Below are 26492 nucleotides of genomic sequence, written 5' to 3'. Positions count from 1 at the left end.
TATCTGACTCAGCTTGGGGGGAAAAAGATGCAGGACACTGCAGGAAAATAAAAAGTGACTGGGGGGAGATGTTTTACACTGCTTGACACTTGAAACCTGTCAGTTAAATCCACCTGGGAAAACCTCAGGGCTGACCTTCAGGTTGGCTAAATTCAGAGTGTGCTGAATTTTTAGTCTCGATGTGTAACAGACATTCCCCAACTCAGAGGGACATACTTACTGTGGCGTGCGAGATGGTCAGAATCCCATTCTTGACGGCACACTTCCTTCTCTGCCACACTTTCCGGATCCTACAGACAGAGGTAAACACAGCTCAGTGTAGTATCCGATCTACCCCAATGCATACAGCCATATAACAGGACTGATAATTAAGACAGCAAACCAATAATCCAACAGAAACATTCTGTGCCTTTATTCTCTTGGTTGGAATGTAGTTCAGAAAAGCAGGTAGGTGCAAGGATACTCACTTTGATTCTGCTTTTGATACTAATGGGAAATAAAAAGAAATCTAGTAGAAAAAAAAACCCAATGAATCAGTGATATTCATGCTGAGGTGTACTATGTGGGAGTTTAAAAGAATGTACTATATAAATGTATGTGCACTTATAGAAATTTTAAAGCATACTATTGTCTCAAAAAAACAAGCTGCTGTTAGGATATTTACTAATACTATTAAAAAACCACCTCAGAAACGTTCAGACATGTCAAACTGCTCCTCGTGTTTTTTATGGGTACACAGACAGAAATCACCAAGGAAGGATCTGAAAGGAAGGGTCAGCACTTGTATTGAAGGTGATACTGAGGAGTTACTAACTACATTTAGGAAGCTTTGACAAGGAGGTTCCTCTGGTGGCCTAGTGGTAAGAAGCTGCACTGCAATCCCAAAGACATGTGGTTTGAATCCACCAGCCGCTCTGCAGGAAAAGGTCGGACAGTGCAATTAACTGCCTCTAAAAACATGCAGGAGGGTCAGCTAAGGTCATCTACTGAACAACACACAAGATGACCAACGTTTAATTAAAATGTTATTTGTTGTTATGTGCCACTGAGTCGTTTGCGACTCATAGCGACCCTCTGTACAACAGCCCTAAACTCTGCTCTGTCCTGTGCCAATCCCACCGTCTCTGACACTTCCATCCCGATTACCCCAGTCACTGAATCAATCCACCTCATAGAGGGCCTTCCCCTCTTGTGCTGTCCCTCCAACCTCTCAAGCATGACGTCCCTCTCCAAGGACCTGTCCCTCCTTGCAACATGTCCAAAGTATGTTAGACGGAGCCTCAGAATCCTTGCCTCCAAGGAGCCACCTGGTTTAACCCTTTCCAGGATGAATCTGTTTGTTTTCCTAGCAGTTCATAGTATCCTCAATACTCTTCTCCAGCACCACAGCTCAAAGGCATCAATTCTCCTTCTATCCTCCTTAGTCACTGTCCAACTCTCTGATGTATAACAAGTGACAGCAAAGACCATGGCCTGTATCAGATGCACCGTAGTCTCCAGAGAGACACCATTGCTCTTCAGTACTCTGGAAAGGTCCCTAACAGCAGACTTTCCCATGGCAATACGCCTTTTAATTTCCTGGCTGCTGGTGCCAAGAGTGTTGACTGTGGAGCCAAGCAAACTAAAGCTGTGTACACTCTCAATCTCTTCATCATCCACCCTGATGCTGCCAATTGGCAAAAAAAATTAAGCACGTACTACCTGAAGGAAGGCTGAGCTTGCACTGCCTCAGTAGCTCAGGGCAGGGGCTCCATGGACACCTGCACAGCCTCCCCTCCGAGCCTCTCACACCACAGAGCGGCTCCGAGGCCCCGAGAAGGAGAGCTGTCTGTGATTCACGCAGGGCTGGAAACCACCGTTAAACTGTTCAGAAGTACCCGAGGATGATACACACTTGGAACAGTCTGATTTGATGAGTCTGAAGGTCAGAATTAAAAAACCAAACACAACTTATTTCAACACTCAGGAAAGAGAAGCCAACCTTGTGCCACCACTGAACACACTGCCCCAAGCCTAGTTACCTTACAAGGTAGTTTAGACTACTTGACAACCTGCCCTCAAATTACAGCTCAATCACACACTGCCTTCTCGAGGTACCAACTAGGGAAATCGTTGATTAGAGGTCATTTCTGTTAAAATAATCACACCTGCACTTGGCTAATGCCACACACTGCTAGTGAGCCTCACCTTCTGTGAGCAGAGGGCAGGGAATCCCTGCACACGCCAGGCCCAACCCAGGGCCATTTCCCCCCATCACCTCATTTGAAACCATCAACGAGGATGCTATTCAACCTGCCCTGTTCAGCATCTGACCTGTGTGAACTCACTGTCCTGCGTAGGCATGTTGACTGCCTTCGAGTGGGACATGACCCATAGCGACCCTATGAACACAAGGCCTGAAGCCCCGTGACAACTGTGGACATTTATCAAAGGTCACAGAGTTTCTGGACACATGTTATTTAGGAAGTGGATGCCACTCATATTTAGGGGGAAAAAAACCCCAGAAGATCCGCATTCTCTTGCACTGCTAATAACGCCATGTAAATCAACACAAACATGTCAACATTCTGGCAAATGGAGATGACTTGATGGGGTTCTCTCAAAACTGACAGGGGAAGAGGAGTAATGTTAAGATACCCCTCTGCAGATCTGAGAGCAACAGTGCCCAATCTGTGCCAGGAACTGGGTAACTTTTATTCCCTGGGGTTCTCCTGTGTTGAAAGCTTTTCGGCAGCAGCTTAACAACTGAATGGAGACGTCTAATGCTCTCACCACCTAGTGTTCACAGAAGGCACTGCACAGAAGCTGCAGTCAAGCCCTGTCAAGTTTCAGAACTCTAGAACAGACGCTTTCTGTTAGAAAATGCCCCCAAAGCATCACGAGAACCAGCTTTGATGCTAGATGACTCTGACTTCACAGAAGTGACGTCACTCGCTAGCTGTGTGTCTCTGTACATGCTATTTGACCTCTCTAACCTCACCATGCCCAAGTACATCCTGAACACAGTGATGTCCACCATCCAGGGCTATTTTCAGAAAACATATGTAAAGCCTTTTGCTTCCTTGTCTCTCCATAAATGCCTGTGGCCTATAAAGTATTACTATTATTCTGGAAAAACAATGTTATAATATTTTTAAAAACCTGTTTCTAATAAGTAATAAGGAGAAGTGCAAAACTAGGGCTGGACATGACGAAGGCAAGTGACCCTCTGGAGAAAATGGCCCAACACATCACAGTCATTAGTAAACGAGCGTTCCTCATAGAGCGATGCCTCACTTTTCCCTGCACGTTGAGAGAACACGGCAGTTCTGGTCAATGCTCTTCACCTTCACTGCCTGTGTGACTCTGAGGAGGCTGGACCACCCGGCTCCCAGCTGCCTCTCGGCTCGGAGATGCCCGGCTCCTTTCCTTCTCTCTTCCAAACAGGAGGCGGGCGAGGCGGGCAGGAGGGCCATGTCTCATTCCTTCCAGCCTTAGCAGACTGCCTCAGCTACCACAGCGTGCGTTTTCGAAATACGTGTAGGATGAGTGCACGAAGAAAGTCAGTCCAAGAGGACAGGGACCGAGGAATGTGGGTTTCTGCCAGCACACACCCTGTGTATCCCAGGGGCAGCACTAGCATACCAGGAAGGACCATCACTGTCCAAGCAGCAGAAAGGCGAAGAGTGGGCTTAAACAAGGGAAGGACTTATACGAGGCTGGAGAGAAGGGCAGGTGAGGAGCATGACCCCAAATGCAGTGGGAAGTCACTGGGGCATTTTAAACAAGGGGATCTCACGGTGTGCCCACTCTGACTGCTGTGTGGAGAGGAACCAGGGATGGGGAAGGAATGAGAGAGACGAAAAAGGGGGCTACAAACATAGCTCAGGAGAAAGGACGGCAGCCACTGAGAGGGTGGACAGGCGCGACATTTCAGTCAGAAACAACCGGGCTTGTTGCTAAGTGGGCTGTGACAAGTGGACAGAGGAATGAAGGACGACGTCCAAGGTGAAGTCCAAGGGCATTCCAGGCAAAGGCAGAGGGGTGGACAACTCCGAGGCCAGTGAGCCTTCAGCTTCTGGCTCGACTCAGGACCCGTCCTCCTGAATGCACGTTAGAGGTGAGAGGTGCTATTTAGAGTTCACAGTGTCACGGCTGCTTTTTCTAAAGACAGCCGGTTACACCTGACTTTCGTGACAACCAGCGAGGTCAAGGTCTGAGGTTGGCGCACTAGGAAACCTGAAAGGGTGTTGTCGTATCTGAGAGGGTGAGCAGCGTGCCTGGGTTTCCACCATCCAGGACGCCTGCCAGTGACACAGCGGGGTGCGGGACGGGCGCACACCTACCCATCACTCTTCTTCAGCAGGTACCCCTTCTTCTCGCTGCCGTACTCCTTGTTGCCCTGCAGCTGATGCATGCTGTACCCGCCTTGCCGGCTCTGGGAATCCTGGAGAGAAAACGGATTAAAGGAATTACACGGCAGTAATGCTCAAGTCCCAGACGCGATTCTGTCACTGCACTTGCTCATGGGTCTGGCCCAAGGAGAATCACAGAACTTTAGGAATTGACAGGATTCTTGTTTTTATTTAAAGTGAAGGAACGTGTACAGGTAAACAGCTGCCACGTTGTCTAAGCAAGGCAGAGGCCCAGGTCTCCGAGTTTCCGGAGGAGGGTGCCTGCTGGTTCTCAGACACGCACACAAGCTGCGGCGAGGACTGGGAACACACACATGACGCAGGACCCAAAGCCCATGAGACCCCAATGTGTTTCTACTTTAACTACACCTTTTCCCTTGACACACACTCTGCCAGGAACACTGATGGCCTCCAGAGGTATCAAACATTTCTATTTAAAAAGCCCTTGTTTTGTAATCAGTTCGTGGCACAAATATTTATAATCACATTGTTACAAAAGATGACGCTATGGGAAGTGACAAGGGATGATGTGATGTAGAAGGTGATAAGAACAAAACAAGAACACAGATACAACGAGCCTGACACAGCACGGGCACGCCACAGAATACAACCACCACTTTAGAGGCTGTGTGACCAGCTGGCCATACGTGATGGGAACACAAAAAAGCAAGGGACAGGGCTGAAATGCAGGCAGGATGAGAACACACATCTTCAGACAGAGGGAGGGAAGGAAGAGTCTCACAGAAAGTGTTGACTTACTCTCCTAGACTTCGATCAGGAAGGGCAAGAGCAACAGAGGGGGAAAAAAAGGCAGAACGTTTGAAAACAGTTAATTTCACTGGAAACTACCACCACCTACAATTGAAGCATTTTAATAAAATACACAGAGAACATCACTGTAAATGTAGCCCCGGGTAACACACGTGCACGCACATATTTTGTCTCTGGAATCCTGATTCCATGGGGGAATCTTTCAGGGTTATTTCAGATTGTGTTGCGGGAGAACAGAAAGAGGTGAATGGAACGCGAGGTCCACATTTCATGGATATGATGACCAGCCTCAAGTGTGTGCTCAGGGAAATGTCTCTAAGAACCACCACGAATGACAAGACTCTTCCGGTCTTTTTCATACTAAGGGGCTCTAAGAAAAGCACCAGGAGCAGCCCCAGTGACATAGTGGGAAAGCACGTGGTTGCAACGAGAGATTAGTGGTTTGAACCCACCAGCTGCTCCCTGGAGAAGGGTGAGGCAGTCGCCGCTACAAAGGCCGCTGTCGTGAGGGGCTGAGGAGCTGGCTCTGGCTCCAAGTGAGTGACCCCAGGCACCACAGAACTGCACCCTGCCCGATCCCACGCTACCCTCACAGGTCAGTCCATGTCACTGAAGGTCCCCCTCTTTTCGGTGACTCTCCTTCTCCCCTCCTGGCATGACGTCCTTGTCTGGGACTGGAAACTCTATGGGACTTATGACTGTGTCCTGTAAAGTCAGGGTGAAATCAGGACTGATTTGCCAACAAAGGTTGTTTAAAAAGCAGGACCTGAAAAATGGTGATGTGGCAGGAAGCAAAACACCACACAGACAATGTAATGGCTTCTTTCTGAATCGGGGCCTGTCTGGGCCACATAGTATGTGCTCAGTGAACGTGTCGATGTAGCAGCAGCAGGAGGAAAATGCAAGGACAATGGCCCTCTGTAAGGCTACTCGGCACACGGAGCTCTCTTCCCCAGAGCACAACCTGAGCCCTTCCTAGAGGGCAGCCTCCTGAGAGGGACTATGACGTGGACCGGGCCGCAGCCAGGGCCTGTGTCTGAGCTGAGTGCTCACGGCATCACCTGACTGTCTTGTTCTTCTTGGCAGAACTGTTCCCTTCACCAGAAAAGTTCATTCCGGCCATTTTCCGAACCTCAGCATTGTTTCTGTCCCTGCCACGCAAACATCCAATGGGACGATTTTAACCACACAGGGAGAATGGCCAGGAAACTAGGAACTGTGTGAAAAACTCCCAGATGTCAACTCTGAGCTGGAGCTATAGCCTGAATTCCTGACTGAGTCCTTACTCCCCATAGGCCCTCGCAGGCCTTCTGGGGGGACAGGGAGGAGGCTCCGCTGAGGGCCTGCCCTCAGCACCAACTCCTCAACTCGCAGCCTTCCTTACAGTGCCCCATGACTGGACCCATGGCAACAGTACTAACAGATGTGAACTTTTTAAAGGTATGAAACAAAGTCAGAGGCAGGAACATACAAAATTCCCACGTCTCTCCACTTTAACCCAGTGGGCTCCAATGACCGCTGCTCAAGGATGACCCGGGTGCAGGACTGCTGCCCCGTGCTTCCAAAAGCAGGACGGAAACCTCCTTGGACGTTAATTCTTTCTTTCTTTATTTATTTTAAAATTTTTATTATTTTGTGTGTGTGTGCACCGTCAAATCAGATCTGACTGGTACAGGAGGAGATTGTTCCTCCTTCTCCAGCACAGCATCTGGTACATTTGAACTGTGCACCTCTGGGACTGCAGTGCAGCTTCTTGCCACTAGGCCACCAGAGCTCCACTTCCTTCCTAGGTCTGTCTAAACGCTCTAAAAAAATACATCTAAGTGTAACTCACTTGCTAATATAAAAATTTTAAGTTTTTAAAAAGAGATGATTTTTTTTAAAAAAAGAAAACATTCAGATGCTAATTTAAGAAAACATTCTATTCTACAAACTTACCATTAAGCAATCCTTACATGCATTTACAAGGAGGCTGAACAAGCTTTGCACTCTGCACATCACACACTGAGATTATGTTATAAGAGACAAGCACACCACAGAGGTGAAGATAATGGCTGAACTCTAGGCTTTGACTTCAGAAACAGATTTCTTTAAACTGGAAGGAAGCAGTGTTTTAGGAGCCTGGGATTAACTCGTCTAAATTAGCTACTATTGAGTTTTCTGGCCTAAGACAGACAAATTTATTATGATTTGAGAAAGGATCCATCTTGCTCAGCTGGATACTCAGATAAAGCAAAAAAGAATTTCTCTCTTTAAGAAAATAGACCCGAGAGAATCAGTAATACCAATAATAATTAAAACATAACACACAATAAAGAGAATTAAATTTGGACAGTATAACAAATCAACATGCTTATACAAAAAGGAAAAGCAAATGGAAAATTCATTTAGGCAAAAAGGAAACTCAAACAGTGAATTTGAAATAAAACCTTAGGAAATCTCATCACAAGAGTCAAGGAATGTGAAGTCTAGATGAAATCTATACTATTATTTCTTAGTGCAATTTCCACTCTATTAGCAGTACAGACAAATCACCTTACTTTCTTATTAGAAAACTTATTAACATATAAAATACATTATTAAAGAGCAAAATCTCAGATCCTTTTAAACCACAAACAATTACACACTCATTGACTTAATGGGGTTATGAATGTTTCTGGCATCCAATTTAAAACTAATCCACTATTACAGAGGCTTCAAATTTCTAAAGGAAAGTGTGACTGTAATGGGCCTTGCATTTCCCCTCCCTAAATGCTTACTGAGGGAGCTCTGGCGGCCCTATGGTAAGGAGTCATGCTGTGAACCCAAAGGCAAGCTGGTTCAAATTCACCAGCTGCTCTGCAGGAGAAAACTGGGCAATCACTTCCCCCTGTAATTAAAAGTCGGTTTCTCCAGAGTCAACCATTTTGAGTAATATTGCACGAGTTCCTTGTTTTTAATGCAGCATAGTATTCCATTGTGCGAATATACCACAGCTTCTCTAGCCATTCGTTTGTTGATGGGCACTTAGGTTGTTTCCAACTCCTTGCTATTGTGAACAAAGCTGCAATAAACATGGGTGTGCATATATCTGCTTGGATGTCAGTTATGGTCTCTTTAGGGTATATTCCCAGTAGTGGAATTGCTGAGTCAAATGGTATCTCTATTTGCAACTTTTTGAGAAAGCGCCATACCGCTTTCCACAGGGGTTGCACCATATTACACTCCCATCAACAGTGAATAAGGGTTCCAGTTTCTCCACAAGCTTGCCAGCATTTATTGCTTGCTGTTCTGTTAAATTTTGCTATTTTGACTGGGGTGAGATGATATCTCATAGTTGTTTTAATTGAAAGTCAATTTCAACTCAATGGCACCCAACAACAACAATAATTTACTAAGTAGCTTTTGGGTACCAGATACGGTGAAGGGGTGAAAATAGGCTTTAAAACAATTTGTAACCTATACTAGAACAGGCTGTAGAGGACCCCCAAACAGAGTCACATAAAAAGCTGGGCTTGGTCAGCAAGGACTAGTGTATGGGGACTGCGGCAAGGGGCTCAAGCCTTTCTTTCTCCCCGTAACTGCTGACTTCTGTTGCTGTGTGTTGTCAGGCTGAAACCAACTCCTAGGTGACCTTCCAGCACATTTTTGGAGACCGTCCGTCTTCCTCATGTGAGCAGCTGGTGGATTCAAACCACTTGCCTGTGGGATTGTGGCACAGCTTCTTACCACTAGGCCAGCGGAGCTCCACGTTTTCCCTAGCTTTGTCTAAATGCTTTAAATACATCCAACTGTAATTCACTTGCTTGCGCCTTTATATAATATAAAAATGTTAAGTTTTTAAAAAGAGATTAAAAAAAAAAGATGAGGATGACGAGGGTGATGCAGGGAGGAGAGTTCAGATCTGCTGTCACACAGTCACTGAGAGTCACATGCAACTTGGCGGCACTTACCTGTCGCCAGCAACAAATTCAATACAATTTATGCCTATCTCTATTGGAGAGAAAACATCTTCAACCCTAAACACAGCTAGGCAGCAACAGTCCTTTCGGGAAGTCAGGCCATTAAAAAAGCTTAAGATAATTAAATTTCACAGAGCATCTGCCAAAAGACAATAAAGACTTAATTTGATTTTGACAAGAGAATGAATGTGTCTACAAACAGCCTGGGATCCTATTCACAACTGCAATTCTTGAAGGTTCCTTCAGAGAAGCAAGTCAGGACCCGTGGGGAGCAGGCTACGTGGTCTGCTCGGTGCTTTACTTTCCCAGGTCATTTCCCCGATTGCTTCACACTCTTCCTGAGCGGCAGCCCTGTGGCCAGAACTCTCCGGTGGATCATCGTTCAGCTTCCGTTTATTCCAAGTTGTTAAAAATCATTATCGTCTGAACACATTTTGCAGCGAGAGATGATTAAAAGCATGAGCATGGGACAGGCTTGCTGGGAAAAGTCACTTCTCCTTTCAGCTATCACGGTCCTGGTGCTAACGAAAACTCATCATTTATTAATTTGGGGTGGAGTTAAAGGAAATCAAATCGTGTGCATGCTGTTCCGAGTCCATGTCAACCTGTTCGTCAGCCAGCATGAGCAAAGCCCTGCAGCCTCTGCAAAGAAAAGGCACGCCAGTCCCTTCTCAAGAGGGCGTCTGTGGTCAGGCCGGCGGGAGGCTGTGTGACAGGAGAAGGTTTCTCACCACTGCTGAGTTGGTGCTGCCCCACTGTGGCCTAGGAGAACGGAGCCCAACTACCCATAGGGCTTCCCGGCTGTCAATCTTTATGAAGGGGATTCCCACATCTTTCTCCCACAGAGATGCTGGTGGGTTTGAACTACCAACCTTCTGGCTCACAGGTGAGTGCTTTAATCATTGTACCACGAGCTCTCTTAAAACCAAAGGCAGGAAGCCGTGAAGTACACACCAATGAGGATCATATCTGACTCGCCTTAGGCAGCAGTCTCCCTACTTTGTGCTCATAGGAACACAAAGCTGTGAACGCTTAATGCCCTCAGCAGAAAACCAAGAGGCTGGTTGTCTGCATCCACACGGGGAGGCCTGGGGGTAAAGGCCAGGTGCTGGGCTCTCCCACACGCATCACGGAGGGGCTCCTGGGTTCCAGGTCCATGGCACGTCATGGAAGGCCTCTTGGGGCCCAGGCCCACGCTGACAGGCACGTCACAGAGGGCCTCCTGGGGTCCAGGTCCATGGCATGTCATGGAAGGCCTCCTGGGGCCCAGGCCCACGCTGACAGGCATGTCATGGAAGGCCTCCTGGGGCCCAGGCCCACGCCGACAGGCACGTCACAGAGGGCCTCCTGGGGTCCAGGTCCATGCTGACAGGCATGTCACGGAGGGTCTCCTGGGGCCCAGGCCCACAGACTGCCAAAGGAACAAGCAGGGGTCTTGGAGAAAGTGCAGCCAGAGTGCTCCTCGGAGGCAAAGATGGCGAAGCTTTGTCTCACATACCCTGGGCGTGTTGCTAGGAGATGCTGTTCCTTGGAGAGGTCATGCTTGGGAAGGTAGAGGGATGGCAAGAGAGAGAAAAGGCTTCGACGAGATGGAGTGGCATAGTGACTGCTAGAGTGGACTCAAGTTTGTCAGAGATGATGAGGACAGCACAGCAGAGGTCAAGGTTCAGATCACAGGTCACTCTGAGTCGTACATGACTCAAAGGCACACAACAACAACAACGACAAATGTGTTTCCAAGGCTACTGCCAGCAGTGTACAAGCTCCTTGATGAAAGCTCATCTCACTTTGCATGCTGACAATCTACAGCCGTGCTGGGCACATACTAAGAAGCACATCCACTCCCAGTCAGTCAGGTCTGCCCCTCGTGGCCCCGCGCGCCAAGGAGCACTGCTCCACAGGGCAGCACACCTGCAATCTTAAGCAGCACAGTGACACCTCTTCTTCCGCAGACAGCGGGTGGGTTCACATTGCTGACCTTGTGGTGAGCAGATGAGCTTAAACCTAAGCTCCAGCTGCTCAGTCACTGCCCACCCACGGCGCTGTCAGGCTTCCAAGGCTGTCTGAACTGGAGGAGACCCTCTCCTCTCTCTCCTGGGGAACAACTGGTGGGGTCAACAGCAACCTTTGGTTAGCAGCCCAATTAACAAACACAAGAACAAGTAACACTTACAATTAAGGACTCATCGTACAGTGCTGTGGCATCTAGCAGACACTACACACTTCAGCTAAATAGCCAGGGACCATCTCACCTTAATTTTCCTAACTGTGGAAACAGATTCTATAGCAGTCTGCATCAAATGAGCTCCCTGGCAGAAAGGGCATGTCTCTTCTAGCTTCCCAGGGAGAGAGAGACTGTTCTGAAGAGGATAATTAGGGGTGCACGTTACAACCTGTCCTCTGCAAGCTGGAGGACACCTCCTTCCAAAGCTAGGAAGGAGTCACGGATGTGGAGGGGAGGAGGAGGGGAAGGGGGCTGACGCACACAGATCCTGTACTAGACAACAGGCAGCTCATGCGTGTATCTCACACCTTCTGTATCCCACAACCACCTGCAATCAGAAAACCCAAAGGGTCCCACGTGCAGTTCTGCTTAATGCTGTTACTCCGCTGGAAACATGCAGATCACCTACTTCCTTCTGATCAAGTTGAAGCGAGGATTTTATTAAGTCTCGAAGGGCAGTTAGCTGCTTCTTTTCTTCATCTTGGGTCTGTTTTATCTAGGAGAAGAAGAGGAATGGGGAGATATCTATTATTTTTTGTCTATACTTTTCTAAGTAGAGTAGAACTTACCCAAAGGCACCATTCACCAAGCAAATAAATTATGTGTCGATTTCCTTATGAAAGGCGTAATATATAGAACAATGCATGAGAGGCATAATATTCTCAGCTGACAGAAGTCCTGGCAAGGTTTGGACTCACTGGATATTGTAACATGTTTTCTTATCAAATAAAGCATCAAAGTGAAAGAATAATTCTGAAGCACTAAACAATGTCAAGATGAAAGGTCATTTGCTTTTAGTTTCTCAGAGTGATAGTGGGAGGAGGGACACCACGATGTGATTAAATGGGTCAGTGGAGAATCTTAAGAACGACCAGGTCTCCAACAGGCTAATGCACGTAGGAATGTGTTTACAAAGCACTACGTGAGGACAAGGGGTTGAGGATGCTATTTCCATCACTCTGATTTTACTCTTAACCTGAACTATGTTAACAGTGAAAAGAAAGTCCAAAAAAGAATGCAAATTGGTGTTAATAGTAATAAAAATTATTATTATTAAAATTCTGAAACTTTATTTGCACATATGCCAGAGAACTCTGGGTACATATACTTTTACTGTTACTTGATGTCATGTGGTTCACAGGATACAAGTTTACCATTTCTATAGACTCATTCGAATATTCCCACAGGAAAAGTTCACCTCTAATTTCCCTACTACAGAATCAAAATGTGCAAACACAGGAAAAGAAAGAAACACAAGAAGAAAACAATAAAAAAAAAAAGAGAGAGGAATGAAAGTAAAATCACAGACCTGCCTACTCAGAAACAGGCATCCAACTTTTCTCTACCTCTGGGAACAACCATCTTTCTGCAACTGCTTGTGGGGGCTCCTACACAGGGTGTTCCTGCACCCTAACAGAGCGCCATCCAGAGTCAAGGTCACGCGTGCTCCTTTCTCCTCTCCCTCTTCCCAAAAGGCTGCTGCAGGACAGCTGACCACTAATCTTTTACTTAGAATAGGCTTATCTGACCTAGATTTCTACTGACACAACATTCCATTTAAAAAGGCTATTCTGTAATACTCGTTGAACAATTTCCAGTTCATTAATATGTACATGCAAAAGCATGTAATTTGGCAAGAATGAAAATGTGTATAATACAAGAGAGACTTACATTATATAAATCGGCAGCCAGTTTTTCAATGTACTGTTTCAGTTTATCAGCTGTTTTCAAGCCATCTTGAAAGAAACTACAAGGAGAAACAAGAGATTTATCAGCAGCACCACAAAAAGAAGGGATCACGATTACCTTTTCTCTATATCCATGTATGTACACAAAACATTCATAACAGGGATTTTTAAAAAGCTATACTGACCAATCAATTCCAGCGACCCTCGGACACTAGCTAGTAGGTGCCATACTGTTGTTAAGTGGCGTCAAGTCAGCTCCACCTCACAGGACCTTTCATGTAACGAGGAAAGAGTCCTTCCTCACCCTCACCATGAGAAAGTAACACGGAGACACTGTAAATCACAGCGACAGACCCAACACTGTAACTTCATAATATTGTCCATCATGGAACAATGACCTCTGGAGGTGACAGAGTGGACTTCGAGAGAGTAAAGGACATTCATCAGTGGACTACGGGGAAGTTTACATGGCTACGAAAAGGAGAGACGCGACTCACAAGTCAAGGCAGGACAGCGCTAGTTTCCATTCGTTTCTCCCATTATCCCTGTGCTCCAATGCTGTTGGGTCCTCTGGAGTTGATCGTGATTCCTAACACCTCCACGAATAGACCTGGACCTCGTCCCTCTCTACACCATCCTCACAACCTTCTCCAAAGCTCAAGCCCATCGTTACAGGCACTGTGTCAATCTATCGCGTTGAGGTCTTCCTCTCTTTCTCTGACGTCCACCTTTCCCAGCATGATACCATTTTCCAAGCACTGGCTTCTCTGGATTGCGTGCTCCAAGCATGTGACACAAAGTTTCCCCGTCCCTGCCTCGAATGACACTCTAGATACAGTTCCTCCAAGACACAGTTGTGTACATTCTGGCAATTCATGGGATATTTAGTTCTTTTCTTAAAAAATTTATTTATTTTTCATTTCAATGAACATCTACAGAGATTTTGGAATTCCATTCATTCATTGTTGCACCCTTCTCCCTGCCCTCCCCTCCCCCCGTTGTTTGCTCCTCTCCGTGAAAAGCAAAAAAAACCCTCCCTCATTGGTATGCTGAGTGAGGTATCTCAGTCACAAAGGGACAGATGCTATATGGTGCCACTGTTGTAGAATGAGGCTGACATCAGGGTGGAGGTAAGACTGAGAAAAACTGGATGAAATATGTTTACTGCATTGAAGTCTATGGGGGAGAGAATAGTTTAAAAGTATTATATATTAGGGCACTATGATATTCTAAGAGTACGGAATGAGGGTTGCAGAGTGGGGGGGGGCAACAATTCTTCCATCACCCTGTCCAGCCTTCAGATGCATGACAAATGATTGAAAAGATCAGAGCTTATTCAGATACATAACAAATGATTAGAAAGACCAGGGCTTATTTAGATGCATAACAAATGACTAAAAAGACCAGGGCTTAGATCAGGCACACCTTAAACTGACATGGTTGTTCTTTGGCAGTTTGGCGAAAACCTTGACAGCAGATTTTCGCAATTAAACAGTCCATAAGTGTTGACTGTGGAATCTAGTGAGATGAAATAACTGACAACGTAAATCTCTATCACGATGTTGCCTATTGGCCCAGTGGTCAAGATAATTTTTTTCTGGCTATTGAGATATAATCCATATGGGACTCTGGAGTCTTTGATCTTTTACAGAAAATGCTTCAGGCCTTCATTTACAGCAAGTAAGGTTGTGCCATCTGCATAATGTAGGTTGTTGATGAGCCTTCCTCCAATCCTAGTGCCACACTCTTCTTCATATAGTGCAGCTTCTTAAAATGATTTGTTCAGCATACAGATTAAACAATATGGAGAAAGGACATAACCAGTAAGAGATCCAAACATGGGATTTAAAGTCAGTAAAACCAATGCATTGGATAAGCTTCATTCTGTCACATACAGTAGATTTGTTGTTGTTGTTGTGGGATGTCAAGACAGGACTGACTCATAGCTGACCCCCCAGTAGGTTCTCAGAGGCTGTAAACTGGACAGGAGGAGACTGCCCATCTTTCTCCCACAGGGCAGCTGGTGGGTTAGAACGATGTGTCTCCAGGTTAGCAAGGCCACTCCTTACCAACAGGTGACCAAAGCTCCAGTCACAGAAGGGGGTATTATTTCACTTAGTAACAACAAAAATAAATTATGGATAGCATTGAGAGGAATGGGAATTTCAGAATTTGTATGTACAGACACTAAGAAGCGGTTATTTGAACAGAACAAGGGGATACTGCATAGTTTAAAATCCAGAACGGTGTGTGTAAGGGTTGTATACTTTCACCATTCCTCTGTAAGCTGAGCATATAATGTGAGTAGCTTGACTGCATGAATCGGGAAATTATAATATGAAAGATATATGCAAAGAATATTACACAGCATAATACATCTTAAGGAGGAAGACAACTATTTTAGTTTGTGGGGACAGTGATAACACTGAAAACCATTTATCAAAAGTAGAAAGAAGACAGCAAAGGTGGGGAAGGGGAAGAAATTCGCACTATTTTTTCAAAAAGGGGAAAGTAGTCTATTTTCCTACAATTAAATTCTTTAGAAATACTAGACACATTAAGAAAATTACTGAAATGAGGCTCATTTTTAACCTACAAGGTGATTCCACTTTTGAAAGTAAACTGTGTGTGTGTACCTATCTATAAATAAAAATCCAGTAATCTTCCAAGAAAAGAAATGTTTTGTTTTCTTTAACTTCATGTTCTCTCTTTTTTTTTTAGACAAGAACACAGATTTACTCAGGCAAATTACTGTGTACTCTGGGAGGAAAAAGCTGAGCTCAACTCTTCTTTCAAAGTCACTTGTGGCCTAGTTCTGTCTTCGAGGGGCTTGGGGGGGGGGGACACCTCATCAGGGGGAAAGCAGGCTACCGGGAGGTGAACTGGCTCTTAGGTTCATCAGTGATGTATTCGGAACCACCGACGGCACCAGCCAATGTCCTACCACTGCTCTGCTGGGACCGTCCTCTTCCTGACAGCCTCAGTCTCAGCTATGAATGAGGTAGGTCACAGGTCAGGGAACGCTGCAGGGAAGGCGGTAGGTTTCTAGGCCCCCATCCTCCCTCGATCCGGCTGACTAGTTCAGTGGGCCGAGGACTCAAAGTTGATCAGATTCGGACTCTCAAGCGGCTTCTTCCTGGGTGTCACCAGGAGGAAGTTACTGACCCCCCCACAACCCGTGTCAGTACCAGCATGCCCATTTCCAAATGTGGACATTATCTGGCTTTATGTAGCATCAGATGAGCTAACAGAGATAAAAAGTATTTTGGAAATGAAAAAAAGGAAGAACACTGTCAGTTCTGATTACCTATCATTGAACTTGAACACATAAGCCTTCAAAACAGGAAGCGAAATTTCCTGTGACATCCCATTTGTCCCCTGGCCATTTTTCTCTAAACTGCTGACATTCAGGAACATCTTCAGAGAGCAGATAACAAGGACAACAGGAATAATGACAGTGGCAGCTAACATACAACAGAGTGACATTCTGTACTTCTGACTATTATGCATGATTCAAAGATATTTTTAAGGGGCTTCATTGTAATCCAGCAAAAAAGGTAACTATTAGGAAAACTGTATGGCAGATAAAAAATCAGAAAGGCAAAGTGACTTTTCAATGACCATACAGCTAATAACTGGTAAAGCTGATATTTGGGGACAAATTTTCCTATGTATCTGGACACATGTCAACCTGATATTGGTTAAAATCTCAGAAGTCCTATCACTTAAATTGTTGAATCCCCGCGTCTCAGTGTCTTAAGAGAATGGAGAGGGCTGTGTAATTATTTACACACACACACAAATGTATGGTTTTAAAGCAGTCCTCCACTATTTTCATACGCTATGCATTGTATGTTGTTGTGAGTTCCATGGAGCTGGTACCAACCCAAAGCTGACCCTCCAGAGGGTTTTCAGAGGCAGTTAATCAAACGCGAGGAGACTGCCAATTCCTCTCCCACGGAGCAGCTGGTGGATTTGAACTGCGTGCCTTTGGAACTGCAGAGCAGCTTCTTACCACATTATAAAGGAAGGCCCATTTATTTATATGGGAAGTTCAATTGCAAAATGTCACATACGCTGGAACAGTCTTGAGAGCACAGCTAACAATGTCCTTTAAACGCCATGCCCCCAGACATCTCGTTGGCACTGAGTTGGTTCCTGTCTATAATGAGCGTGGTGGGCAGAGGAGAACCGCTGCAAAGGGCTTACAAGGCTGTGATCTCCATGAAGCTGATCGCTCCATCAGAGCAGCAGGGACCTCAAGCAGCCGACTTCCAGGTGAGCGGCTAAGTGCTTTAACCACTGTGCCATCAGGTCTCCTTCAGACACAGGGAAGTAGTTCAATATACAACAGCCACAGGCTGACAAGATGCTCACTGGTGGGCAGAGGGACCTTGGTGGTTGCCTAATCACTGTAACACGTCCACAGCCAAAAGGTGTAGATTTCTAAGCAGGTATCCACCCAGGGCGAAGGACACCTCATCCTCCCTCCCCTGAGGTGCTTCTCCAGAGAAGCAGAACCTCAAGTAGCAATCTTTCACGTCTCATTCTGTTCAAGCAGTGACACTGTTGTTTGTCCTGTTGAGTCAGAACCGACTCACAGCTGACCCTCCACCATGTTTTCAGAGGCAGTTAATTGCACAGGAGGAGACTGCCCATCCTTCTCCCACGGAGCAGCTGGTGGACTCAGTGTGCCTTCGGGATTGTACTACAGCTTCCTGCCAACACTGTGGTTCTTTTCAACTTTAGACAAAGACAGGCATGTCTCCTTCACTCCCTTTATCACATAAGATGCGTGGTGTGGTTTGTTGTTAAGTGCCGTCGAGTCATAGAGGACTCAGTGAACCTGTGAGCAAAAGACCTGAGCACTGTTCATAGGGTTTCCGGAGGCAAGCCATTTCAGAAGTGGATGCCACTCCTGCTTCCAAGCTTGTTTTAATTGGGAAGCTCCACCAAACACTGTCCACCATGGGTGACCATTATCACAGCTGACATATCAGTGTCACAGTGTTTAGCATCAGTGTTTACAAAGTAGTGTTTGATATTGGGCTAGAGGCTGAAAAGGCTCAAGATAGTCTATTATTCTTCTATTCAAAAGAAGCCAGGCTACCCTACATCAGCATGGAAATTATCTTCCAGAGTGTAATAATCCGTTTTGACAATACATATCAAAGAGACAGCAGACAGTGGTGTGCTGGACTAACAACAGAGGTCTAGGGTTCTCGACTGGGCTCTGTCACTTCCTACCTGAGGGTCCTGAGGGCATGGGTCTTTTTTTTGCCTCAGTTTTGCGTCTCTACTTAAAAAAATAAAATAGGAGACAAAGTTCAAGAAACAAAGGCTCACCCTTTTACAGGGTATATATAATTCAATGGTTTTTATTATCATAACAATGCTGTGTAACCATTAACTCAAAACTGTTGCTAATACCTAATTCCAGAGTATTTCTAGCACCTCAAGAGGAACTCTACTCCTTTTCACACTTCAAACTCATTCCACCCCACATTCCTGTCAACTACTTAACTACTTTCTAAGTCTTTTGTAGCTGCTACTTTCATGTATGTGTTCAATGTTTCAGACCTATTCTTCAGATGATTTTTAATTCAGGTGGGATAAACCCAAGATCATATTTTGGTTCTTATGAGTTTTTAATATTTTAAATTTCTATTTGAAATTGCACATGAGAAAATGACAGTCTGTTCCACATTTAGCCCCTAGCCTGGCTCTCACCACTGACACGGAGCTTCTCTAATGAGCCTTTCCACAGATGTGGTCACTCTGATTCCTATGGAGTCCACCTAGCGAGGTCCAGGTGTAATTGCATTTTTTAAAAAAGGTATTTGTAATGATTAAGTTACTGAACATACAAAATTTGATTCTTTTATTTCCAGCCTTGCTTCAGTCACGTCTGTACTTTCTGACAACCATTCCTTTTTCATTGTTTTCAACTTCAGTATTCTAGTCATTAATTATCATTAGCAAATCTTAACTGTATGAAATGGGTCAATTTCAGACTGAAAAATTTAGTTACAGTCTTCAAATTCTTCCTCATTGGCTTAAGCTATTAATGTGCACATTTGAATAATAGTCACAGTAACAGATTTTCCTTGTATGTGTATGTACATGGATAATATCCTACCACTCAAAAATTGTACTTTAGGACAGAACGTGAAGTTGTCTTTTTTTAACTGTGAATGCAGCACTGTTCTCCTTGTTTTCATCCCTAGTATAGCCCATCATGTGATTGTCTGGTTCTAAGCGGCCACAGGCAGCCCATCTCAGCTCACCAATGCCCAGAACGCCAATGTTCACGTGTGCCATTTCAATTTCACAACTTTCAGCTTCCTAACAGTCACACTTCATACAGTCCATGTTCCAACCATGAAAGTCATCAGGACTGGAGGAAGATTCATCAATATCCTTCATTATGCAGATGACACAATCCTGGTTGCTGAGAGTGAGGAGGACTTGAAGCACTTGCTGGAGAAGATCAAAGACTGTGTGGCCTTCAAGACGGATTGCATCTCAACATATATAAAAATTCTCACTACTGGATCAATAGGCAACATCATGATAGATAGAGAAAAGACTGAAACTGTCAACAGCTTCATTTACTTGTATCCACAATCAACACTCCTGGTACAGGCAGTGAGATCTGGAGATGTATTACTCTGTGAAAGTCTGCAGTCAGGGGCATCTCCAAATCACCTGCTATGCACCTGAGAGCTGGACAATGACTAAGGATGACAGAACTACCGGTGCCTTTGAACTGTGGTGCTGGAGAAGAGTACTCAATATCTTATGGACTCCCAAAGAACAAACAGGTGTGCCTCGGAGAAGGTGAAGCCTGCATGCTTCTTGAGGGCAACAATGGTGAAGCTTTGTCTTGTATACTCTGACTAGGTTGTCAGGAGAAGCTATTCCTTGGAAAAGGACATCATGCTTGGAAAAGTGGAGGGACAGTGAAGGAGAGGAAGACCCTCAATTAGGAGGACTGCTACAGTAACTGCAGCGGGCTCGAGTGCATCTGAGATTGTGAGGACGGCACAGGAGAGGACAGGGCTCAGATCTGCTGCTCACAGGGTTGCTACGAATTGGACTTGACAGCGCCGAGCAACAACTTTCACGTGAGGAAGGTGGCGGTCTAGTGGGTAAGGAGCTGTACTGCCAACCCAAAGGAGATGGTTGGAACTTACCAGAAGATGGGCAATCTCTTCCCGTGTGATTTATTGCCTCTGGAGCGTCTGGTTCTAATTGAATAATACTGAACAATAACTTTCACCTAGCATGATGTTTTAAAGGTCCGCCAATGTTGGAGTTTGCCTAAAGGCTTCATTCCTTTCCAAGACTGAATACTATTCCATTATCAGGCGGTAACCCATTTCCCTGTTGATATGTGGGCTGTTACCTCTTCTTGACTGTTATGAATAATGCTACTATGAACAAAATTATACATAAGACTTTGCATGGACATATATGTTTAAAATTCTCCTGGTTATATTTCTGAGATGTTATATGATCATATGGTCACTCTATTTTTAGTCTTTTGCGGAATCACCAAATTACTCTTTAAAGTTTATCTTTTTATCAGTAATGTATGAGGATTCCAGTTCCTCCACATTTTTGCCAGAATGTATGCGGTTACACTTTTTAAAACTTAGAGTAATCGAAGCAGGTTAATGATTAATGCTGGGGAGTACCTGCCATGGTCATGTGCAGGCTCACGTACTCTGAGCATGTTATCGAGTGGGGCCAGCAAAGCAGAGAAGGAGTCAAGGAGTGCCTGCAACAATGTGACTCCATGTAACACAGACGATGATGGTTCAGGTTCAGCCAAGGTTTGGATCTGAGCCTGCGCCAACTGGGCGGTACTTAACAGCAGCATCTACTTAGGAAACATCTACTTAAATCCTTTGCCCACTCTAAAATTCTGTTACCCTTGATTGTTAAGTTTGTGTTTGTTTGGTTTTTTTAATTGCTGAGTTTTAAGAGTACCTCATAAATTCTGAAAGTCAAAGCTTAATCAGATAAGGAAATATTTCCTGCCACACACACTATATGGGCTTTAATTTTAAGTCCAATGTATCTGTTGTTTTCCTTTGTTTGCTTCCGTTTTCTTTTTCTATCTTGACAAACACTTACTGAGCATTTACTAAAGGGCTGGATGTGACTGTGGGGAAGTTACTAAGCCTTTGTCAGCCTCAATTTCCTGATTACTGTGAAAATGGAATGAGTAAACTCAGGCAGAGCCAATAGACACTGGCCTTTGACAGCTCATGGTAAATGTCAGCTATTGGTACTATCTGCAAAATCAAAGATGATAAAAGAAGCCTATGAGGGCTTTCCTGTGGAGAGCATTATGTGACTTGGTGCCAGGGGTGACAGGTGTGTGCGAGGGGTAGCGTAATATGCTTGTTTTGAAAATGACTTATTACCCACAGTGCTCACACATCTGAAAGTAAGAAGTCATTCATCTGGGTGAGGTGGAATTAGTAAAAAAGCTAAAGCTTTCCTTTTCAGCTGCCTTTGTGTTTCCACACAGCAGTGGCATCCACTCTGGAGTGTTACGACTGTGCAGGGTTTACCAGAGCAGACTCACCGTCGAGCATCACCGGATTTGTACTGACTGACTTCATTTTGGGGACTGAGCTAGGTAGGTATTCATTATAAACGCTAAGGAGAGGATGCGTCTCAGGTGCACTACAGAGTCATCAAGAGTTTTGAGAGACTGACTGCCAAGTAGAAAAAACAACAACCCAGTCCCTGAAAGAAAAAACTCTTGGCTTGTTTCCTGGGGTCAATTTATGGTTTAATTCTGTTATAATCCAGCTCTGCTACTTAATAACTTAGAATACCTGTCCTCTTGTGGCAGTTTTTTAAAAAAATTCTTTTATATTGATTCACATAAAAATTAATATATACTTTGTTTCATGAAGTCCTCTATTTTCATTGTGTTTCACAGTATCAATTGCATACACAGGAATAAAATGAATCACCATTGATCCATGTCCACCAATAAACATCCCATCTTTTCAGGTCCCCACTGGATTGAGTAGGGTTTCTTTCCACCGCCTTCTCTCTGGCTTGAGAAGAGATTCTCCTGCCAGATTTCAACAGCCCCTTTCTATCTACCTATCTATCCATCCATCCATCCATCCATCCATCCATCCATCCATCCATCCTCAAATCCAATCCCAGGAGCTCTGGCTTCTCAAAAAAGCCCCCTTCATCTCCCTGACCAGGAGTCTCTCTCTGGGTACCCTATGGTTCTCTTGCCAATGCCCAGCCCCATTCTAATTACTGATGGATATGAATTACTTTCTGTATCCAATGATTAACTACTGAGGGTAAAACCCAACAAACGTCTGGTCTTTGCCAGGACATTAAGAAATATTAAGGAACAGGTAAAACAAAGAGAGAGAACAAAAGGAAGCAGCTGCAGCCAATTTGCTGGGGTTTTGTTTCGTCTTTGCCTTTACTGGTGAAGCCTAATATCTGTATATTTTATAGTCACCTTCTATTTTGGAGAACTCATGTTTTTGTAGGTCAAGATCTACAGTAGCCTCTTCTCTACAGTAGAACTTTACAAAACCAGAGGTAAAAAGAAATTGTCAAAATTTGGTAAAACACAGCTTTGCTGCTCAAGTACTGTGACAGAAAAGACAAAGAATTGCACTTATTTCTGTAGAAAGTGCCAAAGCAATAAAATATTCTTAGAAGACCAGAACTCGATGAAAGACTAAAAATTTCACCTGAAGATGTGCTGGTGGGGAAGCACTAACTAGCCAAAAATTTGACTCCAAAATGGAATTAGCAGACTCACAGTCCAAGGTTCCCTAACTGTCCCCTCTTGAGGCCAAAGGTCAGTGGATAAGGCATCAGGATAAGGCATTAGTAGTCAAATGTTATTTTATAAATGTGGACGCTGTTTCCATTTATTAAACATGTTCAAAATAGAATTTACTTTGAAAAGAGAAAAATGAAAAAACTTCTAAAAATAGCCTGACCTTTAAAAACTCTTTTCTGCAGAGGGTCCTAGAAAATAAATGATATGAATGAATGAATGGTTGATTTTTAGAGCGTCTTAGTGCCATCCTAAGATTAGTACGTACATTTTAGCAGGTACCGGGCTAAGTAGGCCACAGGCTTTGTTTTATTTCTCATCTTCACATTAAACCTATGAGGTGGTGCTATGCTGCAAAACACCAGACAGATGAGGATACTGACGTTCAGAGAAATAAATTAACAAAAGTGGCTCAGTTGCAGAGGCAGGATTTGAACTCAGATCTGTCTCAAGTGTTACGTTTTCTCTATAATGTTAGTGCTGACTCCCTTAAATATTTCAGTCAAACACAAAGATGTTCCTAGATACATGCTATTAAAAGAATTAGAGTGATGATCACAGAGAATAAACACTTTTGTCTAGTGCACACGGCCTTCACCTTATTCCAGTTAAGGATGTTAGAGTTCTCTGGATCACTCTAGAAGGTCCTGGCACTATTTCCCCAGGACTTCTACCAAAGAACACAGACTTTAATAGTAACTGGCACATTTTCACACAAAGACTTTATCAGAAAACAAAGGAAAGTTTAAACCAATGAGGAAATCAAAGTTAAACCAGCAATAAAGCAATCAGCAAAGAGGATGCCACAGAAATCCAGGCATCATACAAAGGTCACACTGCGAAGTAAAACGGTGCCGGTGCAGAATGATGCAGGCCTCACAAGCCAACTCCAGCTACACGGGAAGCCTGCTGTGACTGTGAAACGCACGTTAACGCCCAGAGTATTTCACTCCACTGAAATGATGAAAAATAACTCCAGGTGGGAATGCAAATAATCCAACAACAGGTAAAATGACGAAGAAAGGAGACTGGAGGAGAGGGGGCCACCAGGAAGGCACTTCGGTGATGGGGAGTCAATGCACATGCACTGAGCTCACAGACTGTCCGGTCCAGGGGAGAGCTTGCAAGATGCTATTTCCGATCAGTCTACAAGCTGCCTAGTGTGAGTTCTTGATGTGAACAAGGACTGTAGTATCCTACTTACTTGCATTGTGCATGATAATACTTGATAAGATTCTGCAGCAGGTCCACGCCTTTTTTGGTCTTGATTTCATTAACTTTAATGAGATACTGTGGAAATAAAAAAAAAAAAAAGTAACTTTATGTCGCTAATTACACACGGGGTTCTCTGAACATCAGTGGTGCATCAGCACAAGTTGATGTGTCTCAGGTGACCTCGAGAGCAGGTGGGCGTCATCTACACAACGCTGACTCAGCACGATCACAATGTGTGTAAGATGAAGGGCTCTGTTAGAATGTTAGCACCGCATCAAGTTTTCTGATGCGCTTTCTCGACAGGCAAAAGTAAAACACTGCAAAACATTTTAGAACGGCTGACTTGATTTCCCCTGGCGCAGTGGGTCTCAAACTCACAGTTCACAGAGTAAAAGACATGAAGGTGGCCTGTTCCACTAGAACAATATTCCCTTTATCTTAGGATACGAAATTTTCAGGTTTCTGCAAAATACCTTTTTTTTTTTAAAAAAAAAATTTTTTTGTGATTGTACTGTCAAATCGGATCTGACTGGTACAGGAGGATATTGTCCCTCCTTCTCCAGCACAGCATCTGGTGGATTCGAACTGCTTCTCTGGGATTGCAGTGCAGCTTCTTGCCACTAGGTCACCAGAGCTCCCTAATGGCAAAACTTCTTTAAAAAGAATTTTCGCTGCTTATTAAGGAAAGATCAAATTACAAAGAACCAATTTGTGTTTTCATCAATTTATGTGGTTAACAAAGTTTTTGCGGTCAAGATTTTCTGATGGCACTGCTTGTGGTGTCCACTTGTTTCACTGTGTGCAAGTGTTCACCAGCAGGTAAGGGAAACTGTCTCCACTTTCATTTTCTCTGAAAGCTGCAAAAGGAATTCACTCCTTAACGGCCCAGTCAGAACCTACTGGTATCTTGGTCAAGGAGTGCTAGTGTTCGACGGAACCAAGTTTGAGAAGCACAGGCAGGTCTAGCTTTAAGGCACATGCTTCCACAGCTTTCCCCCCATGAATTCAGACTTCTGAAATGACAATTTCATTGAGCTTCCATTCAAATTGAGCATATGGTTAAAAAAACATGCTCAGAACTTATACCAGTAAAATTTTACGATTCACCAATGTTATTCCCATCAATTTATCCCCCCAGTGATCACTCACAAGCAGTATTAAAGTGCTCACCAAAGACTCCTGTTTGGGCTTAAGGAGCCCCACAGTACCAAAGCTCATAATGAGACACCAGTCAAATGGCGGATCCCAAAAGGCTTGGAGAAAAAGGAGATTAGATTCCTTAAGAAAATGTCCCCTCATGGCCAGCTCTTAATCTAGAAAAACCGGGGTCTAGCAGGAGGTTACAGAGGGAAACGCCAGGAACGTATCTGCAGGGCTGGTTCTTACTTCACACATTTGCAGCTGGAAGAGGCGCCTCTCCTTCTCCATCTCCTCCGCGATCTCAGCCCCCGTGATCTCCGTACGGATCATCCCGTGCTGCTTGGCGTGCTCTCTCTTCTCCTTCTCGATTTTTGTGCTGTAACGAACCGAGACGTCATCACTGAGCCAGCAACCAACAACAAAAAGGCGCACATCTCTTTTCCTTTAACAACTTAAACCACTTAACAACTAAAGCAGTTGCTGTAGACGCGACCTGATGGTCTTGTGAGCATGTGGCTCTGGGAGAAAGAGGCGGCAACGTCTCCCCGCCGCTGCTGCGATGCACAGCCTGAGGGAAGGTCGCTCCGGGCTGGAGCCAACACGAGGGGCTGAGCCCGAGTCTCCAGAGCCCACGGCGTCTTCAATGCTGACTTACTGGGAACCTACTGCTCAATCGTCTCTTCTGAGATGATGCTGGGTGGAGCTGAACCTCCAATCTCTGGTCGGCAGCCAAGTAAGTTAACTGTCTGCATCACCCAGGAATTTGTCTAGTTCTTAATTATTACAGCTAAGAATGCTGGGTAGCATCAGGCAGAAGCAAACATCGCACCCAGTTCAAAGAGAACTTGTACGGATTTTGGTTTGGGAAACGTCTTACATCTTCACTTTGATCTCACACTTGGGTTGATTCACATCAATTCTTTTACATTTTGGTTGGCAAGGAGACAATTTGATAATTTACCTTCCCTTGATTTCGAAGCTATAAGGCTGAGGAATCTCAAGATATTTCCTTGTAACATACACACTGTGAGAATTAGAACTTTTCGAAGACCATTATGCTATTTAATGGTCTTTTTTATAGAAATGCATAAGAACTAATTAAAGGTAATTGAGAATATTCCTCCAAGCTTGGGCAATTTCTAAATCCCAATAACACACTGAAACCATTCAGCCACTTGGCATTAGACTGTACAAAATAAAGATTAAAAGAGATCCCGAGGTATAATTTGGAATCCATGGAAACCTTCATCAGTCGGAGAAGGCACCAGAAGGAAT

General features: G+C 44.6%; 1 protein-coding gene across 1 annotated transcript in view; it reads right to left on the bottom strand.

The window, feature by feature from the left end:
* The window catches only part of ASAP1 (ArfGAP with SH3 domain, ankyrin repeat and PH domain 1), a 270638-nt gene that overhangs the window by 63231 nt on the left and 180915 nt on the right, over positions 1–26492 (bottom strand). Inside the window, exons 6-11 of the mRNA XM_006879286.1 lie at positions 25464–25593; positions 24067–24152; positions 13002–13077; positions 11740–11826; positions 4326–4426; positions 221–290 (exon numbers count right to left, since the gene is read on the bottom strand). Coding sequence (XP_006879348.1) covers positions 221–290; positions 4326–4426; positions 11740–11826; positions 13002–13077; positions 24067–24152; positions 25464–25593 — 550 coding nt within the window. The remainder of the gene's footprint in view (positions 1–220; positions 291–4325; positions 4427–11739; positions 11827–13001; positions 13078–24066; positions 24153–25463; positions 25594–26492) is intronic.

Source organism: Elephantulus edwardii, unplaced genomic scaffold, assembly GCF_000299155.1.
Source record: "Elephantulus edwardii isolate Elephantulus edwardi_28Jun2011 unplaced genomic scaffold, EleEdw1.0 scaffold00003, whole genome shotgun sequence".
Classification (NCBI taxonomy): domain Eukaryota; kingdom Metazoa; phylum Chordata; class Mammalia; order Macroscelidea; family Macroscelididae; genus Elephantulus; species Elephantulus edwardii.
This window is presented reverse-complemented; position numbering and strand designations above follow the sequence as displayed.